The following is a 21,655-nucleotide window of genomic DNA, read 5'->3' as shown; positions in this document are numbered from 1 at the left end:
ACAGTCCTCCACAGCTCTTAAGAGCCTCTGAAATGCAGCATCTTTGCTTTGGAAGCACAGTCTGTGCTAGGGCACAGCCTCAACTCTTTGTCACAAACTGAACAACAGAAATTAAAACAAATTCATCCTTATCTTGTTCCCTTCCCTACCTGAACTTCACCTCAAACATAGGGTTCTTCCTCAATAATAGGAATTAGGGATGTTCAGCAGCTCAGGAAAAATAAATGGCATTTCTTATCACAGTTAGATGACCCCCTCCGAAAGCAAATATTGCAACTGTATTTACACAGGAGTATCAGGCATAGTAATGCTGGAAGCTGCAGCAACCAGATTTTCCTGTGTAAATCTGGTTCCCTGGTAGATAGAGGCATTTACAATTACATGAGCAGAGGACTTTCCTGCAATTGCTCATTTAAAACAGCTACACAGGCCTGCTGAGTGTATTTCCTAATGTTGTTTTACAGCTTTGTGCAGCAGCATCTAGAGTTAATCTACAGCTCACGTGGTGCACTGCAACATCATGAGAATCTTGGAGCATGCTGTTTACACACTACTTGTGATCAGTGCGTGACTTAGTATTTTATACAGAATTCAATAGTAAAAAAATAGTCCCAAAACTTTTTGAATTGAGAAATGGAATTTACATCTGAAAAAAAGTTGGTATAGAATGTTTTGACCTTATTTATCCAAATTGTCTTTAGACTCAATTTTTATTGAAGTTGATGTTAATTCATGGAATAAATAGCTCTTACCTAATCTACTTTTATAGACATAAAAAATTAGTCTTTATGACAGTTTCCAGGAAGCTCAGGCTAAGACATTTTTCACAGATTAATTAATCATCCAGGCTCATCCTCAGAGTCTCTTTCCTCATCTTTGTTAATTTGTCAGAGAAGCACAGCAACCCCTGTAGTGAGGTCTGAATCATGTTTGGACAAGGAAGGCTTCGAAGATGACAAAAAAGCTGCTCCATTAGACAGAAAAGGGGGCGTGCCAGGTTCCAGGAGCCTTCACGGGAGTGACCTTCCTGCACCAAGGTGGATAAAAAGAAGAATGATAGATGTGCAAAGGACACTCTGCACACCCACCAGAAGATGGGAGTTGGAAAAGAGAGGTATCTGGCTTGGAGCAGAAACAAAACATTGTTTCCCCACTAGATACAGAGAATCTCAAGTAATGGGTAAGATAGGGGCTTTTGCCATCATGGGGAAAAAAAGAACAAATGGAATCAATGTGCTTTGGTGACAGGAGAATCACATCTCCTTCTTCTGAAAAGCAATTTGCACAAACGTCAAAGAATGTATAAACTTAACTTTGGAGACCACTAAGTAAATTAATTGCCCATTTGTTCCACATAGAGATGACTTTTCCTTCCCTCCACTGGAAAGTCATTCCATCAATACTGACTTTCTGTAAGCTGGCAGCAACCCTGCTGAGCTGTAGGACAGCACCCTGGGTCAGAAAGAAAAGGAGGAATATCCAGAGCAGCTCCTTCCCTTCTAGAAAGTGAGGCCACCAAAAAGGAGGCAACTGAAGAAGTTTCTGAACTTGTTTAAAAATATCTTAGACTAAGATGATAACAGTAATTTACCTGGCTACTTGTTTATGCACAATTTCCATTGATGCTTACACTCAAACCTTACATTAAATTAGGAAATTGAGATAGTTGGAATAGCCTGACATTTTAAATGGTCAGGCAAACAAGGAGATGCAAGATCCTTACATGGAGTTTTACTTTTAAGCTTAAGTAAAAGAAGTGGAATATACTTTAAAAAAAACTAAATCTAACATCATAATAATACTAATAAGGTTAATTTAGAAGGAAGAATTATCATTCATTTAATGAACACTGATTAGCGCTATTCCTAAGAGGAAGGGAAAGAGAGGTGCATTTAATTTAGAGATGGAACTTGCATGTCTGAATTTCAGGTATGGTTGTGTTGTATTCACATTTCCCGACACCAGAGATTCAGAAGGCACCTAATTTCTAACAAGGCATTTTTACTGAATTATCACTTTCTAAGCCATGTAAGAAAAACCTCCCTAGCATGTCGGTGAAGCTTTATAGATGCAGATCAAAGGATTCTGATCTTACTGCACCATCTAGTGTCAAACTAGGGAAAGTGCAATAAAATTCTTTTGACCGATCTTTTCATTAAATTGCATACTTTTCACTTTAACAGATTAATAAAACACAATTTCATCACCTCCGTAAGTTGCAAAGAACATTTATCATCTTAATATGACAACTCTCTCTTTCACAAAACTTCTTGAATGTTAGCATTTTCCCAAATGTTAATACAGCCATGTAACTGAAAACTTCCTTTACAGCTTCAGTGTTTGACATTAAAAACTGCTGAAGCCGTTGTAGATTTTATCTTCCCCATGCTAATAAGTAGATCAACCTTTAGAGATGTTTCCACTTTCTAAAATTAAGCGTATTCCAGAACTGAGTTGAGTCTACAGGAAATGCTACAGGACAGTAGAAAAGCAAAATTAATGCAAAAAGTTCTGTAAGTTAAAACAGTAAAAATCACAGTGAAAAGACGGTCTAATTTTCAGCACAAGTGTTCTTGCTCATTATTATCTTCTGAAAATAAGTAATCTGGCTTGTGCACAACAGATTTTAGGTACTTGAAAGATAACAAGACATATCTAACATTAATATCAGAAAACTATTCACATTCCTAAACTTTGTTCATCATAATCAGTATCTGAGTGTCTCAAAGAGATTTTCAGAATGTCTGAGGACCAGATTTCTGATTATTCAGCACACAAAACTAGTATAAGCTCGTTAAAGAATATTTTCTTTATGTTTTGGTGTCTAAAAAAACCTTCTGAAATAACCAATAATTATGAGCTCCACTAAGATATTTCTGGACTATATCAAACCACATAATCTGGAATATGAAATTACAGCCAAATCTTTAACAATTTGTACACATCAATTTGATATCAAATTGAAGATGCATCTGTTCTATGAAACATGGACCATGTCAGGCATTTTGAATCATACGTGTTAAAAAAGATGGGCTGAATCCTTCCATCCTAAGGGTTAGAAAGACTTTCATGAATCCCTGGAATGTTTTACTTGGAGATGTACACAGGACTATAGACAGGACCATGGTTTCTCTGCCTGAACTTCAACCATCCACGAAACTTATAACTGTAATAATGCAAGTCTGGGCTCACGCTGTCAAGCTGGTTTATGGATGCACACTAAGACATTCACTGGAAACCTGGGAGTGCAGGCAGGGCAACGGTAGCAAGCAGTCTACATGTACAGATGAGGTGGCTTCCAGAGATAGTTGCGCATGCTGGTCAGTTATGGGAGCTGGAACCAGCCACTCTGAAGGGTACTTTTCTGACTGCATGGTCTCTGCAGATTTCTTTCCAAATGAACACGAACGTATGGAAACAAGCAACCCATTCCTCCGCCAAACTCAAGTCACTTAGTAGAAATGATGTGATTAAGATGGATCTGTGGCTTGGCCTTGGGTCAACACTTTGGTTCCAAAGCATCTTAACTGGATTATTTTTATGCTCAAACATTTTTATTTTATGATACTATTTCAAACATAAAAATATTGGGCAAATCATCTTGTCATCAGGTCATTTTGCAGCACTAAACACAAAAGACTGCCTCAAAAATTCTTTGAGAGGTGTACCCTGGTGTTGCAGACCCCCACTGTGAAATTCAGGCAGCGAAATGCAAAGTCAGGCAGTGACTTAACCCCACTCAGGCAGAGAGCCACCCCCTGCTCACGGAATGTGCTTGTGCCAGCTGGGTGGCTGGTCAGACAGACAGTCCTGGTGACACATGGTGGGTGACGTGATCCCTCTCTTGGTACAAGCAAACTTGTGACTTCCTTTCACACACGTTTTCCCTTTGCACCAAATGCTCTGACCTGTATTCAGAAAACTGAGGCAGAACAAGTCAACCTTTCCAGTGCAAACAGCTCTCAGTGGAGTTTCCTGGCAGCTTTATTCCACTGCAATTGCCAGTGTCTTCTCACTCCTAAGAAGCTGACAGCCTGTATTTGAACCCTAGCCTTTGTTATATATCCTCAGAGCAGGATTCCAGCAGTTCCACCTCTCATGCAAGGCAATGAAATATTTAAATTGCAGTCACACTTATCCAGCCAATCTGAAAACCAGTATTTTCCCTTTCCCTAGGAAGGCATGGTATGAGTTGAGAGGCAGTATGCCTCAGATTTAGCCATTATTCAGTGCACCCATGTTTACACAATACTGCTGAGAAGAGAGCGGAAAACAATTATATCAGACTATAGGTTGGAAAGTCTGTAATTCAAAACAACCAATTCTGACTGGATTTTGGAGAGTTTGGAATGCTATTTCTCAACTATGTGGAAATCACTGTGACAAAAAGCTTCTGAACAGGGATTTTAGACAAATCCCAGGAACAAAAGTGAATGCAAAGCAGGTATTTCAGATAGGAAGTGTACCAGAGTGTCATGAGCTTTAGCAGGTTAACTCCAGCCTCCTGAGCTAATTCTCTACTGAAGGTTAAAAGACAGGATATAGACTGCAGGAGAAAGAAAGCAGGAACTTCAAAGCCTTATAAAGAGACAAATTACTAAATTTAGATTAAGTGGCAGGCATGAGACATTGTGAATCTGAAAGAAAAAAGGGAAAGGTACAAAGACAGGAGTCCTCAGGCTGAGGAGAGATCTTGCAGAAGACACTGATTTCCAGGAGGAAATACTATACAGGTCCTCTCCTCCCGTCACTTCAGAAAACAGCAGTAGACAAGAACTTTCTCCTGCCACAAGAGCAAATTAGACTGGGAGCTGTTTTCAGGCAACTGTAGATGTCTGGAGATACCTTTCACCTCATTTCAGAATAAGCTTTTTATCATCATTGCTACATTATTAGCATGGATCATGTAGCTTTACTTGAAAGTCTCCAAATGTGAAGAAAAATGTCTATTTTTGACTTTCATGAATAAGAAGCACCACTATAATCTTAAGAGGTCTTAGAGGAGCAGGGAAGTTTCCCTTACAGGCAAGAAATTGCTTTGTCTGTGATTGTCCCCTGAGGTTACACAGACTCCACATGTAGGTAATCCCTTCCAAATAACTAAATTAATCTATTTCAGCACAAGAAAATCTATCACTGTTTGATACTGTCGGCTTCTGCAGTAGAAGTTAGGTAAGCAACCCCAAAAGCTGCTAAATCATGAAAAGACAAATGACATACAAACTACACACAGGAACAAGAACAAAGGACAAAGATTAATCCACATGTCTATTCCATGAAGACTCAATGAACATCAGCTGCATTCACATCAATCTTTAATAATAAACATTTCCTTTAACTTGTAACCACACTGTAATCATGCTGCTAGGCAAGCAATGCCCATTTCACAGGCCTTGAGCACCAGAAGGAGCAAAGCCCACCTGCCTTGCTTGCTGCTTAGTTAATTGCCAGAATAAGACCATTAACCAGACCATCGCCACCTCTAGTAAAAAATATTATTTTTTCCCCTTCCCAGGCCTAATGGAAAATAAAATAGGAAAAACATCATGCTCATCACTCCATCCATGCTTCTTTCATTAGAGAAGTTTTAGGAACATCTTCAAATAATTTCAGTCTTATTAAAGAGAAAATGCAATTTTCAGGAATAGATTTCTTTTTTATTAATATACAGATTTACCACAAAGATGAATTTTTTTTGCCCAGCAAGATATATGAAAGGACACCAGACACACATACAGAAAAACCTTCTGTATTTTATAAATAGTTGCCTTAGTTAACAGAGATGTCTCTACATCACTCTGAATTGCAACAAAACCCACAGAAAGCAGCAAGTACTTGAGTAGTAAGGATCTGAATAGTGGCAAATGAGCTCCCTTTTCAGGAATAACTTATGACTCTGATATAGCTGTATAGCTTTTTAAAAGATGTAAAAAACTAGGATTCCATCAAATGGTTACATTTACAGTATTTTTTTACAGTTTCTGAACAAGGACAATCAGGAAGGGAAGTCTGCCATTGCAAAATCACCATGATATTGAGGCCAAGAACCTGCATTATTCCTTTCTCAATGTACAGAGAAACAGGCTCATTTGCCAGGAATGATTTTTGCTCAAGCAAAAATGTCACTCAAAGCAAAAAGCTCACATCTCAACAAAAAGCTCTGCCAACTAAACCATCACCTGTTACACTACAGAGAGACTTAAAAACCCATCACAGAACAATCGATCTGCAATGATACCTTGCAAAAACCATCTTGTTTGTCTGTAGGACAAAACAAGTTTCCTAAGCATTTCATGCTGCATGTTTTCTCATATTTGAGGACCAAAGCCACAGTGAATATTGATCCTACCTTCAAAGGAGAAATGTGTGACTGTAAGACATATCCATGGACATTCTCTATTTGAGACAAGTTCTTCTCTGACACATGAACAAGTTCTGGGCCTCTCACTTCATGGGTTAATCGAGGCAAAGTATGATCATGCGGAGCATCCTCATCTTGATAACGATATTTCTAGAGAAAAAAGATAGCAAGAAAACCAAATAAGCTTTGAAGAAGCAATGCACATGTATTAATGTAAATATCAGATAAAATTATCTGACATTAGACAATATAATCTTCAGATTTCTCATCTGTTCTGGAGAGAATACCTCACTTGCTTTTTTACATTTCATCAAAGAGAGAAGATGTGGTATTTCACACTGATACACTAAACTTTTACCATCAGATGGACATCTCAGTTGACACACTGTCAAGGGCTGGTACTGGAAAAAAGACATGTTGATTGGCTGAGGTGTAGCATCAGCTCGTATTTCTCATCCCTGTGTTAATAACTCTGCACTTCTATAGCCTTTCTCTGAAAAATGTATGAGTCATTTTCCATTTAGTACCATGTACTCTGATGCTGGAGAATACACTTGCACTTCCACAGAGCCACAGGCAGGCAGAAAATCAATCCTCCATGAAGTTCTCCCCTTACCCAAAAGAGTAATTAGGGTGTGAGGTGTTGTAAATCCCTGCTCCATGGAGAAGCACCATAAGAAACAGAAGGTAAGCAGCTTGTCCAAGATCCAAAACAAAGCTTGTAACAAGGAATATAATGCTAAAAAATAAATTAAATGACCAGATCTGTCTTTTAGCTAGAATCCTTTCTAAAAAGGCACCGTCCACGTGGCTGATGGGCCCAGCTGTGTCTTGTGGTGGAGCTGTTGGAGATGGTTGGAAATGGCTGGAACTGTCTGTGTCTAGCAGGGGCAACCCTGATCCCCCCTCACAGAGGTGCCTGCAACCCCCCCGCTGCCAAAGCCTTGCCTCTTAAACATGACATACATACATACCGCTGTTTTGAGGGAGAATACTGCCAAATGAATTCACACAGCATTAACAGAGCAGTGGGGGATGTTGAGACATCACAGAAGGGAGCAGGAGAAGAGCAGAGTGTAGATCAGAAAGGGAATTCCTAAGTCTTTGGCAATAAGAGAGAGGCAGATAGTGCCATCGTAAATGCCGTTTGCAGGTGATAGGAATATACTAAAATATTGGAATGAGCAAAATCAAAGATTAAGACTTACTTTGAAGGCTTAAGTTCAGGTATGCTCACAAGGACATTGCGAGACAGAGCTCTCTGCTGCTTCTGCATTTCACTTTGACTGCCTAGCTCTGGGGTTTCACCTCACTTATTCATTCCTCCAGAGGAAATGATCCCAGTTTATTCCTGCCTTCATTCTCATGTATGGAAATGTTTCAGCAGTTGCCAGTTATTTTCAGAATACACACATGACATGATTTATTCTCTTCTTTTCTGATATATGCCTGCAACCCTTTACATATTCACTTTTCAGATAACATAATTAATGAATCTATAAAATGACTGGCACCAGAGAAGTATTATTTGGGCAAGAAGCCATCAGTCTAATAGATGGTACTCCAACCAATGTCACATTAAAGCCTTGGCACACAGATCATTTAAGCCCCACGCAATCAATTATTTTTGAATCCAGTGAGTACTCTTTCAAAAAAGACAACTACTCGGAGACACCCTCTTTAAAGTAAGTCATTCACTAAAACGTGATTAGGAGAAATAACTGCAGAATACCAGAGTCATCCCATCTCCCTGGAAAATGGTAAAAGTTAAAACGTCCAGTGACGGCTCTCCAAAGAGACAAGACAGCAGTGGCAGAAGCCATAATGAGCCTTGGCCAGAACATTCGTGCAGCTTTACATCATGAGAAGCAATGTAAGGTATCATTAAAGAGAGAACATCTCTTTACGTCCATCAGTAAGTCCTTTCCCCATCACCACACTGCAGTGTAGCTGTTGCATAAATGAGAGCCAAGGCCAAGGAAAGTGGCTCATCCTGAGCCCTGTGCTCCCAAAAAGCAGAACATTTCCATGCATCTTCACCGGTAGGCTTGCCCATAAAAACCTATGTTTTATAGTTAAAATCAATCATTGAATACAGTAACTGCACATTCCCCCAACTAATTCAATAATATCCATGTTCATGTGCCATAAACTGGAAAGTTTACAGAACAGATTTCCACTTTTCCATTTGCCTTTATCTCCCTCTGACCACAAGTCCAGCCTTCTCATCCTTCACAAAGTACAGGCCTAGAGCATTTCTAGGTCACTCCTGTTATGTGTTTGCCTCGTGTTCTTAGCATCAAACTCATTGATTTTCATACATATTTCCTCCCACAGCATCTCTCCACTGAAATGCTGTGAACCAAAACAGCTTGACACAGCAAAAGACCAGTGGTAAGGCTGGAAATACCAAACCAGATTTGAGACTCTCCTGCAGAAGTGCCTAACTCCTCTCCATCACTCTGTCCTTATGGGGTCCTGCAAATGTCCTTGAAATTACCCCAGTCCCTAGAAACCAGAGTTTTCTCTAAGGGTTAATTTGAATTTCTGGAGGGAAAAGCATGATTGCACGGAAATGCTACTCTTCATTTGACAAAAGAACAGGTGGATGTCTTATGATAATTAAATTACAAATCAGTGCCTGCTGCTGACAGGGTATTGTACGCTGCCAACTAGCATCAGATATTTAAAATCCTCTGTAATTACCTATAATGGGGGAGTGGAGTGCGCTGCTGTGAATTTTTAATATGAACGTGCGTTTTTATAAGAGATCATTCTCTCTACAATGTTAGATTATTACAGCATCGTACTGTCTAAAAGAGCATTTCTAAGGCTGTGTTTGCCAAATATTTGTCAGCTAAACAGGACTGAAGATATGAATCCAGCAGAAGGTAATGGTCAGAAGCCTTAAATTTCAACAAAGCCAGCTTTCAAAAAAAAAAAAAAAAAAGTATAAAATTAAGTGGGAAGTTACAATACAAGTTACAGTATCCAGACTACTGCACTTGTCATGGAAATATGGATGCTCTTACAACTTACCTTTGACAGACTGTCAGTTAATTAAGATGGTTGTGAATTTGTCATTTGGTTTTGAGCCAAAGAGAACTGGCTTTTACAAAAACCATCAGTATTTTTTGCAGTTATCATCAGTTTGCTTTGCAGAAAATGCAAAAAGAACATTTAATTTGATATCAACTCAAATTGACCTGTGTCCTAAGCTGCTGAATGTGGTCCTACTGGACTTGCTATCCAAAAGCACATGTCCCTGTTTTCCTCTACATGGCTCTTTGGCTGGACCACAATCCAGTACATCACACATTACTTTTGCTTGCAATAGCAGGGCTGCAAAAGGATCGAGCAAAGTATTTCAAGTCTTGAATGCTATTCCTGTTTTACAGTCCTCAAGAGGGGCCAGACTTCTGCAACTCAGAAGCTGTGGGTCTTCATATAACCCACATAACTTAAAGACCACAGGGAAAGGAATTTTTGCAGAAAATTTTCCACAAGAGACGACAACCTTTTACAGGTCCATTTGTTCTATTGCAATCTGGGGATAGAAACGAAACACAATTGGGTCCCAGTGCTACCTGCTTCTTATCCCTTGCTCGCTTGGCTTTTCCCTTAACCCAGGATTTGGGCTACTTTACAACTCCATCACAGAATAGCCCCACTGCTAGTCATCTGCTGTAACCTTGACACTGGAGATAACTTTGAACAGGTTGGACATCACCCCTTTCTGCATGATATTAGGTCCAGAATTCAATACACTGCATTTGCTCACATTTTTAGCAACAGGAAAAATCTAAAACCATGGTGGACTTGGTCCATCTAGGCAAAAGTTTAATCTGCAAAGTCCCATTAAAAAAATTGTTAGTGCCACTTTGTCTCACTTTCATGCTTGCTTTTTTCAATGATCTTCAATGTGTTGAATTTTACTGGCACTTCTCTTCAAAGGCAGCAAATTTCAATGTCATACAGATAAGTATCTTGAGAAAACAAACTTTACAATTTGCACACACAAGTCCTTGGGCATTCATCCAATCATGAGTAGAAATAATGTTACTCATCCAACTGATTGCAAATGAGCAACACAGCTTGAATTCTGAATATTTGCAATCAATCTATAGAGTAAAAAGAGAAAAAAAAATACTCTTCTCATTATATAAAATGGAAGAAATCGCAATCTGCTTGCCAAGACTGTGGAAGTAGATTAAGAAGCTTAAATCATTGAATAATTATACTTATTGTGAATGACTTGCTCTTTTGCTTATCAAGTAGATTTCTAACAAGCTTGTCACTATATTACAGCAATACCTTTCATCCAAGAAGTCCAAAGAGCTTTACAAGTGGTAGTCAAGTCTGATAACATCCTGTTGAAAAAAGTATGTGCATCATCTAAAGGTGGGTAAAATTAGGCACAGAAGTACAACAACTTGCTCAAGGTCACAAAGAGAATAAATTAATTAAGCAGGGGTAGAATGCAGGAGATTTTTCCAGTCTGCTCTTCTAAGCCCATGTCAGTGCAATGACACTGACTTCAATAGTAATAATTGTCTTTATTAAAAAATAAGGTTGTAGGTTGGCTACTGCCATTACAATTTAATTTTAATTTAGTTTTTTTGTTATTTTCACACACACACACACACACACACACACACACACAAAGGTTCCAGGACACAGCAGACTTTCTAAGGCCAGGAAATAGGTTTTACTCTGTGTCAGTGTAATAGCTAGCAGTGCCTTGTGTAATTTATATTGTGCTATCTCTGAGAAACACATAGTGTTTTTCAGAGGACAAGAGGTTTCCTTTAAGAACCAAATTGCTTCACAGAAGGGACACTATCAGCACTGGATACTGAAAACTTGCATAACTTTTCCATCCAGTGCAACAAGAAGTCCCTTTTTTTTCAAGACCAAAAAAAAAACCAAAAAAAAAAAAAACAACAAACCAAACCAAACCAAACCAAACCAAAACACATATATATGATTTATTCTCCCAGTTTACTGAAATAAGCAGGTATTTGCCCATTGTAGAGAATATATGTTTAGTTTTTAAAAAAATGCAAGTACAATGTAGTGGAAAAAAAATACGCTCTGCAGCATTTCCTCATCTGTTTTTTAAACTTTAAATAACTTTATTTTTCATGATGAAGAAGTTAAGTGGACATTTGCCAAAGTACCTCTTCCTTTTATTAGCTGGACGTAGTTGCACCTTTCGCTCACAAGATGGCACAATAACCATCGAGTTAAAAGCACCTTCTCACACTGAACTAGGAAGTGTTGCATGAAAAAATAATTAGCTATGCAATGTCATAAAACTTCAAACGATTTTTCCTTTGAATTGACCTAGTACAACATTATTTTAAAAAAACAAAAGATGGCAATCTTTTATAGTAAGTACATATAAACAAGTAATGATCATAGACAAAGCTGGCAGCTGGAGAAAAGTCTAACCGTTCATATAAGCGTCAAAAGTTACAAGCAAGTAGGAACCTATTGCTTTTTGCAGGCTTTAGCATGAACAAAACCACTATATATTGACAAGATTGAGACTAGCCCATAATGCTGCATTCCTCAAGGAATTCTAAATCCTAATTAAAACCGCCTGCATGCAAATCTGTACCGTGAGGTATTCAGCTCCATATGCTGCATCGCATTTTGGATCTGTTAACAGCATCAGTTTAGCCCTCTGGAGGTTGCTACTTGCTATCCAATAATTTAAAATAGATTTTTAACTTGAAGTACCAGTACAAAAAAAGACATTCTAAGAGGGTGGCTTTGCTAGTATTAAATGGTGAATGTGGCTGCAGACTATAAAAATCAGTAACTTAAAAAAAAAAAAAAAAGGGTCCAGTTAATACTGATTGTTTATCTAAGTGGAGCAATGGAAAGACGTGGGTGAAACCATACAATTTACCTGCACCAGGCTGTAGACACCTTTCCATCCCTTTGTCCTGCAAAAACTTCAGTTGCAAACTCCTTTTTATAGCTTTTAACTCTTCCCCTCAAGAGAATTTTTTTTTCTGATGTATCCATGTTCCCATAGCCGCTATAAAAGTCTTCATTCCTCATTAGCTCCCTCCTTCATGCCCCCTTTTCCCTGCATCTCCCTGTGTGTTCCAATAAGTACCATGTCCCCACTGCCATTCCCTGATCCCTCCAATTTTGCTGCTGCAATACCCCCGCATGGAAACACTGAGCCTCACAAATTCTCCTTTTTCACGCCTTTCCTGATCTGAAGAACAGCTTCTGGCATGCGGCAGCTGTGCTGAGGTTACTACTGAGCATTTGGAGAGACACAGCTGGCAAATGCCACCAGTTGCTGTGTCTCAGTTTCCCTGCCAATAAGCCTGTGGTGGGAATGCAGCACAGCAAAACAAACACCCTGGTTTTGTATCAGAAGATTACAAAGTAATCATGTAATGTAAGAAATAAATAATGTATTATTAATGCCTGAAACAAATGATACAGAGAAACAAATGAAAATCACAGAACAAATGGCTTTCCCCTCATATGTTTTCTGTACCAAAAATACAGATTTTAATTCAGTCCATCTTTGCTCAGCACATGACACAACAGGCCATTTGTGTTTTGCAGCTGAACCCCTCTCCCCAGCATTCACACTTGGGTGCCCTACTTAGTAGAATTTATACAAAAAATAGGGCTCATCTTCCTAGTGCACACTGCTAGTGACTTCTTTACAGTCACCTAACTATAAAAAATAAAAAATGTAAGGGATTTGTACTGCTTAGTTTTGCATGTAACTATGTACTGATTTAAAGCTTTAACTATATATTTTTGCTATATTATTTACTAATGTCCTTCTGAGCATCAGTCAATAGGACAGCACCTACTGAGTTATTCCAGGGGGTAACCAAGATTGTCCCCTAACTCTGCTTCTTAGCCCTCATGTATCTTAGTATATGTAGTCATGGTGGGCTTATTGACACCTCAAGCCTGCCTACTTTCATGGTTCTAATTTGGGACACTGTCTGGCTATGATAGCACCTGCTAGTGGTCATTGTGGAGAGCCCACAGAATGAAGGGATGCAGTGAGACGGCACTAATTCCAGTGCTAGTTAGGCTTCCCCAAAAGGTCCCACTGAAGAGGGTCTCTAGGGAAGGATGGCGTCAGGGCATAATCTCTAGCACTGTAGCCTTTCCCATGATGTCTGTAAATTCGTTTTATGCCCAAGTATCTCAGGCAGCCTCTGGCTATAATTTTTCTTAATATCAGCACTAGGTATGGGTGGTTCTCCACCTCCTGCATCTGTCTCCCCTGTGCAGCCCTGGTCCTCCATCCTGCTCCTTTATTGTACTGATCAGTCACTGATCAAGATTAGGTTTTTTTACAAGTTTGTCTGAATCTAAATTATGCACTTATGGAGGTCCCAGCCTCAAAAATAGGTGCATCAGCTTTAGTGGAGGAGGCAACACAGGAGCAGGAATGAAAAGCAAGGAGGAACCAAGTAATGCCTTGAGACAGTATTACCTATAAGAAAAAGTTACATGAAAATATTACCCTGAGTCCTTTCCTCTCTTGGATACATACGTAAGGTCCAGTATACTGGACCTACTGGGGTCTTTTTAATAATGCTATTAGGCATGTATAAATGTGCATTACACTATCCACCCCACAATACATCACATTAATGCTAGGGAAAACAGTTAAATCCATATATAATAAACATACACTTTATGCATATTATCCATCCCATATACACAGGCATACAATCACTGTCCATGGCCCTATTTCAGAGGAATGATAAAGCAATGATCCTAGAAATGTACAACTACCTTAAAGTACTAAATCCATAAACCAGTTAACTTATACTATACCTCCCTTTCTCAAATACGACAGTGCTCGATGATTTGTTGAGAGGGAGCTTTAAACATCAATGCTAAAATAAGCCAAGGGATCAATAATGTGTAATGGCAAATCCAAGGAATGTTGACTGGATATTTTTCTAGGAAAGAGAAGGAATAAAAAAATCATAAAACAGGGATATCTTTGCCCCAGACTTCACCGGCAAGTGCTCCATCCACACTGCCCAACTCACAGAACATAAAGGCAGGGACTGGGAGAATGAAGAACCACCCACTGTGGGAGAAGAATGGGTTTAAGAACAGCTAATGAACCTGAAGATGCACAAGTCCTGTGACCTGATGAGGTGCATCTGCAGGTCCTGAGGGAAGTAGAGGATGGAGTGGTTAAGCCACAATCTGTCATATTTGAGAAGTTGTGGCAGTCCAGTGAAGTTCCCACTGACTGGAAAGGGGAAACATAACCCCCATTTTTAAAATGGGAAAAAGGAAGACCTGAGAAATTACAGGCCGCTCAGTCTCACCTCTGTGCCTGGCAAGATCATGGAGCGGATCTTCCTGGAAACTGTGCTAGGGCACATGGAAAATGAGGAGGCGATTGGTGATGGCCAGCATGGCTTCACTAAGGGCAAATCATGTCAAATCATGACAAATTTTGTGGCTTTCTACAATGGGGTTACAGAGCTGGTGGATATGGGAAGAGCAACTGACATCACCTACCTGGATTTGTGCAAAGCATTTGATGCTGTCCCACAAGACATCCTTGTCTCTAAATTGAGGAGAGATGGATCTGATGGATGGACCACTCAATGGATAAGGAATTGTCTGGATGGTCACACTCAAAGAGTTTTGGTCAATGGCTCAATGTCCAAGTGGAGAGCAAAGACAAATGGGTCAGTGTTGGAACCGACACTGTTTAACATCTTTGTTGCCAACATGGACAGTGGGATTGAGTGCAATCTCAGTGAGTTTGCCAACAACACCAAGCTGTGTGATACAGTCAACACACTGGAGGGAAGGGATACCATCAAGAGGGACCTGGACTGGATTGAGAGATGGGCCTGTGCAAACCTCATGAAGTCCAACAAGGTCAAGTGCAAGGTCCTGCACATGGGTTGGGGCAATCCAGTCTGGGTGATGAGTAGATTGAGAGCAGCCCTACGGAGAAGGACTTGGGCATACTGGTGGATGAAAAACTGACTGAGCCAGCAATGTGCACTCGCAGTCCAGAAAGCCAGCCATGTCTTGGGTTGCATTGAGAGAAATGTGGCCAGCAGGTCAAGGGAGGGGATTCTTCCAACTCTGCTACACTCTCATGAGACCCTCCCTGCAGTGCTGTGTACAGTTCTGGGGCCCCCAACATCAGAAGGACATGGACCTGCTTGAGTGGGTCCAGAGGAGGCCACGACGATAACTGGGGAACTGGAGCACCTCCCCTGTGAGGACAGTCTGAGAGAGAGTTGGGGTTGCTCATCCTGGAGAAGAGAAGGCTCCAGGGAGACCTTAGAGCAGCATTATAGTATTTAAAGGGGGCTACAGGAAAGATGGGGAGGGATTCTTTATCAGGGAGTGTAGGGGTAGGATGAGGGGTAATGGTTTTAAACCAGAAGAGAGTGGATTTAGATTAGATAAAAGGAAGAAACTTTTTCCTGTGCGGGTGGTGAGACACTGTCACAGGTTTCCCAGAGAAGCTGTGTCTGCCCCCTCCCTGGAAGGGCTCAAGGCCAGGTTGGACGGGGCTTGGAGCACCCTGAACTGATGGAAGGTGTCCCTGCCCATGGCAGGAGGGCTGGAACTAGATGATCTTTAAGGTCCCTTCCAACCCAAATCATTCTGTGATTACATGATTCAAATGGGTATAGAGACCAAAGGTCAGGTGGTGAAAACAGAAAATACAGAGAACTCCAGCATCTGTGCTTCTCTGGTGCTCAAAAAAACCTGTGAAACCCCTACAGAAAGCATTTGTCTTATCTCTTCATGGGGGTGTGATCATGTGTGGGGGGGTTGGGTGTGGGGTGTGTGTGGGTTTGGCAAGTGTGTGGGGGCGGGGCTAGTTTTCATAGCAATAGCTGCTCCCAGAAATTACTTATGTGGCAGAGGCAGGCCTGTGCCTCTGAAGATGGTGGCCCTGCACTTTAAAATTTGACCCTTACACTCCTTACACATTCCTATTTCCCAGTCTTCTTCAATATAAGTCTTCCCATTGATAGCCTTGCTTTTTTTTTCAGTTCCAGGTCTAAAGGAAATCTAGGAGGAAAAGTAGAGACTCTGCTTTTCTTAAATTAAGACTCAATTAATACGTTAAAAGAAAGACAAATCTGCAAAGTTGAAGTGCTCTACAGTCAAGGAAGTATGATTTCTTCATGAACCCTATCACATTCACTGTGCAGACAGGACAGTCCTTTGGGAATTACTTGTGTGCTGAAGGACAACAGATTGTGTGTCTTCGGGATTCCAGTAAAATTTCTTACAGAAACTGGAGAAATGTGAACAAAGGCTATGTGAGGCAAAAGGATGCTCTCAGGCTGACAGATGAATGCTATTGCAGACAATTGTTTCTATTCTTGATTTTGCCACAGAAATCTCATGCAATGCTAGGCATTTCACAAAACCTAACTTTCCACAGGTGTAGAACTGGTATATTCCTCACTTTTAAAGGTCTTGGTAGACACAGATGGCCAGTTTTCACAGAAGTGCTGAGCAGCAGCAGATTCAGCTGAAATCAGGGGGAACTGGCCTTTGTACAGAAAAAATGCAATGGAATCCTATGCCCTCCAAGAAGTCAGTCTAAGGTGGAATTGATATCAGCTGACATTGTCCACCTGAAACTTAAGCTTCTGGTAGAAGCAGGTTAACCAGGTTCCCTTGCTAATAACTGGAACGTCACAATATTATATGTATATTTATCAAAGAACTGCTCACTGAAGGCATTTTTTCTCTCATTTTTATGTAACTTGGACTGAAGACAGTTTAGGATTTAAGCATTTTGAAAGAAGAGTTTTATTCTTGATACTGCAAACTGGACACAGAAACAAGTGGACTTGATCTTAAATGTTTTGTTAAACAAATAAAAGTTCTAATCACACAATGATATTGTGAAAATAAATTTATTAAAATTTATGAGATACTTGGATACTGTGGTCAGGATCAGTATAACAGGAAAATCAATGAAAAATTAATAATTATGTAAATGGAGCACAGTTTGAACTGCATGCATTAAATAATGCATAGAGACATATGTTGAATGTAAAATGCCATATGAACTACCACTCTACATGACTGAAAGAAGCAGGGGGCCTGTGAAAACAAAAATAACTGTGTAATAAAAATGTATTTGAGTTATATTATAATACTACATTATAATATATGGCCACAGAGGGTCTGCAATAAAATTGCCTAGACCATCTTAATTCTCGCATTTCCCAAATCTGAGTGGTTAACTTTATAATCCTGCCAACCCTTAACTGTTCTTTGAACACAATGTATACACACATAAAGAAAACCTCATAAACTTTAATAGCATTCCTGCTTCTTCTACTGTGAAGACAGTATACAGATAAGTACTACAGTTTTCAGTGTTTGTGGAAAAAAGGCTCTTCTTAAATAAAAATACAAATTTTCTGTGCACATAAAATTGAAAAATAATCTCACTGTTGTTGCTCTGATGAAGCCAGACCATTAGCTCTGAAGATAACATCCTTTTTGTAGCAGATCAATTGTTGTTGGTGATGGAAAATTTACTACAATTCCCAAATATCTACTATTTTTATCAGTCCCTTCTTTTAAAAGTTGTGAATTTTTACTAACAAAAGGATGAATTTATTACATTTTAATTGGGTGTTCAATAGCCCTGCAAAACATATCTGTATCAGGTGAATTTGCATGTTCTTGACAGCCATAAAACTTGAAATTAACATTTCTAAAGCAGAGCACTTACTGAAAAGCAGCTTTGGACCTTTGGGTCTTCATCCTTCTACAGTTTTTCAGTACAGCATAGTTGCGGAAAAATAATCTATGCTTTCAGATTCTTTAATAAAGCTCTGATTATGGCAAAAGCAGGCAAAGTAGCTGTCATTATTAACCGAACACAGAGAAGCATGAAGCTATTGCATGAACAAGGGAATATTTGCTTTACTGTGGCTATCACCAAACTCAGTATTTCCAACTTTTCACCTCTCCACAATCAGCCTAGTTCCTGATCTAAGGAGTTTATGGTTCCAGGGGAAGCTCCTTCAGCTCACTGATCTGATGGCAACACATTAAGGTAAAACTACTCCCAGGTCAGGAGCTGGGCAGGAAGAGACTATCCCATTTAACTGTGTTACCTGCAGGTACACTGAGTGTTTAATTTAATGGGAAAATCTCTGGGACTTACATCTTTTGAGCCCACAGAGGCAGTGAATCCACCATTCCTTGGGCCATACCTTACGTGAAATGAAGAGGGAACACCTTATCATCATGTCTATTTATTCTATTTAAAAATAAACTAACAAAGGTATTACACCTGCATTTTCTGATGGGCCAAGCAAGCCTGCCAGCACAGCCTTCTTTAGCCTTTCAAGTCCCATAGGGCTTAGCCCGAGCCAAGACAATGAGAGGATGATGGTAAATAGAACTGCAGATCACTAGAAAAAATGCAGGAAACAAAGGGATATATGCACAGATTTATATTATCTGTAGAACTGCTTTTAGACCTAGGCACCTAAAGTTTGCTTTTGTCTTATTTGGACAGGTAAGCATTTTTCACATTTGAACTTAAACATGAAAAGCAGCCAGTAATAATTCTGCTGGGTAGAGACAATGATTCTCTGTTCGGGCTATTGTTATTTTGGGATCTCCTTCCATAATCAAGTTGGAAGAATAGGAATATTTTTTATTTTTAAGTGGTCTGAGCTCTCACATTTTAAATAAGCCAATTTGACTCTCAGTCTCTGCAAACATAAGCTAAACTCCATACCTAAATGATCAGGCACTTGATTTGTATCATGTTATAGTGTATATCTGTCAGGGTTAGCAATGTCTGAAAAATTCTTTAGAGCTGAAAAGTGCTATAAAAATCCAAATATATATTACATGGCATAGAAGATTCTCTTGGCACCAGACAATGATTTAGATGCAAATTTACTATCAGTCCATTGGATTTTCTTGAAGATTGAGATTTCATATGTCTTAACCTGGATACTTCAAACTTTATTGCTTTTGAAAGTTATCCCCTGACTCTTCTGTTGGATTCAACTGCTGTGTCTCACTGTTGTGTCTGTGCATCTTTGTGCTGAATTCTACAGTGTTTTGGTCCTTTCTTATTGATGAGGTTTTGTGGTAGTTTTTATAGTTGCAAAAAGCAGGGGAATACAAAAGGAAAGGTTGAATGATTTAGAAGTTAGTAAAGCTATCTCTGAAGCAATAACAAATTTATTTCAGACTGACCTTACCAATGGTCAAAGCCATCCTTCTTTGCAATAATACTAGCTTAATTAAAAGGTTAAATCCCTACTGTATTCACTAAGGATCCCCATTTGAAAAAGTCTAGATATTGTAACAAACTTTTTAAAAATTCTTTAAGTTTTCAGCTTAAGGAAGTAAATGTTCTGTATAAAATATCTTGAAGAAAATAAAACTTAAGTTCCTTAGAACAACTAAGCTTTCAGGAAGGCTGGGTAAACGACAGTTAGCTGAGTAACAATGTCATGGTACATTTTCTGTTGTTCTTAATTATTAGAAAATGAGGGCAAAGCAAAACCCATCCTGGTTAAAATTAGATTCAGCCCAGATCATAAGGCAATCATGAGGCACTGTTAACATTGAAATGAAAGACATTATTATAAAATGATACCCAAGTCAAAAATCACAGACAATCCCAAGCAAACAGCCTGGTCTAGACACAGCAGTTTTATTATTAGGCAGAGAGTGTTTTTTAAGTCCTGACCTAACAAATGGATTGATTGATTATATAAATAAATATTTTCCAGAACTTTATAGGTGCAGTGGGCCAAATCCTCAGATCTGCAACATTCATCTGGGAATATCACCTATTTAGAGCTACTTGATTACTCATTTTCCATCTTTTTTAGTACTTGACTAAGTGCTAGATGGATAGCAAAAAACTATCTCTCTATATTTTCTGATGAAGTAGCAATGTAAACTTCCCAAAATAAAAATTCTTTTGTAAAAACCACATCTTTTTCTCTGCATAAACCACCTTTACAGGAGCGGGCTAGTCACTCTGCATTTTCTGTCAGTCCTCTGCCACTCAGCTGATAATACCAACAAGGAAAACAATTTATTGAATCTGGAGCTGTGACTTTCTGCTGAGGAAAAGAAACGTTCCCTGGGAACCAAACTGAGAACTACAGCTCATTTTTATCTGACAATGAGAAAGCAAGCATGACTTTAACTTGTTGTTGACCTTTGTTGCAGTTGGATCACTGATCTAAAAGTCAGTGGCTATATATATAACATTATTCACATCAAACTATCATGTATAGAGTGGGAAAAACACATTTTACTATTTATAAAACATTTCTGTATGAGCAAAGTTCTGCAAACATTAATCACAACTGTGTGATTGACTATCCACACCAAGGAAAATGCACCTTTTTGAGTGATTCATCTCATCTCTGCTTCTCAGGAAGGGGTGGACTGCCCTTTAATGGTGCCACGTGCTTGACACTAACTACCCAAAAGCTGAGATATTGGCACTGGTGAACCTCACCCAGAAGCTCCTCTGCCTCTCAGACCTTGAAATAAACAGGGAACATGTGGTCCCCCTGAAGAGGTAATTTTATTTTCCGGTGTGGTGACTTGGCATTTTGTCCTAATTGCTACGTGACTAAACCAAAGTGAAAACTGCCTATGTGGGAATTGTCACAACTTCTTGTGAACATACATCTGTATTTTTGAAAGTTGATAATCTCCAGGTGGTGTTAAATTAGGCTGGTTCTTCTGTAGCTCCCTTGGGAAGGGCTGTGTCATCTAATTTCCCTTGCTACCATGCAAACTATTAGACTCAATGTTGAACATAGCATTAGTCAAATCCCAGTTGCCAATAATATTTTGGCCCTATATGTGCATGTTCTGATAGATACTTTTCAGCTTTATTAGCTTATTAAAATTGTGGCCTTATTAACATTTTTAACCACCAAAATGATGATTAAATAGTACAGCAGGAAATGTTTTGAAGAGTTTCTTTTACAGATGATTAACTAGTGTTATGAGATGCGCTCTAGTTGTCTGAACAAATGTAGAATGAGATCTCACTTTTGTACTGACTGTCCTCATTGTTTTTTAAAAAATATTATTGCAATTGTGAAATAGCTAGAAAATAGGATCTTAACACTTTCTCTTTTTGAAATTTTCAACAAATAAAAGTGTCATGGAACCACTGTAAAAATGTTTCCTTAATTTCTTATTTCACTGTATTTACAATAAAATTCAGTACAAATTTATCTCTTAAAAAGCTTGATGAATCAG

At 39.1% G+C, this 21,655-nt stretch overlaps 1 protein-coding gene across 14 annotated transcripts in view; it reads right to left on the bottom strand.

Annotated features, from left to right (window-relative positions):
• Positions 1-21,655, bottom strand: part of DLG2 (discs large MAGUK scaffold protein 2) — a 1,033,591-nt gene that overhangs the window by 557,834 nt on the left and 454,102 nt on the right. For all 14 annotated transcript variants that reach the window (XM_042793331.1, XM_042793310.1, XM_042793308.1 and 11 more), the window contains one exon: positions 6,350-6,511. In XM_042793331.1, coding sequence (XP_042649265.1) covers positions 6,350-6,511 — 162 coding nt within the window. The remainder of the gene's footprint in view (positions 1-6,349; positions 6,512-21,655) is intronic.

Source organism: Tyto alba, unplaced genomic scaffold (genome assembly GCF_018691265.1).
Source record: "Tyto alba isolate M040663 unplaced genomic scaffold, T.alba_DEE_v4.0 Super-Scaffold_2, whole genome shotgun sequence".
NCBI lineage: Eukaryota > Metazoa > Chordata > Aves > Strigiformes > Tytonidae > Tyto > Tyto alba.
This window is presented reverse-complemented; position numbering and strand designations above follow the sequence as displayed.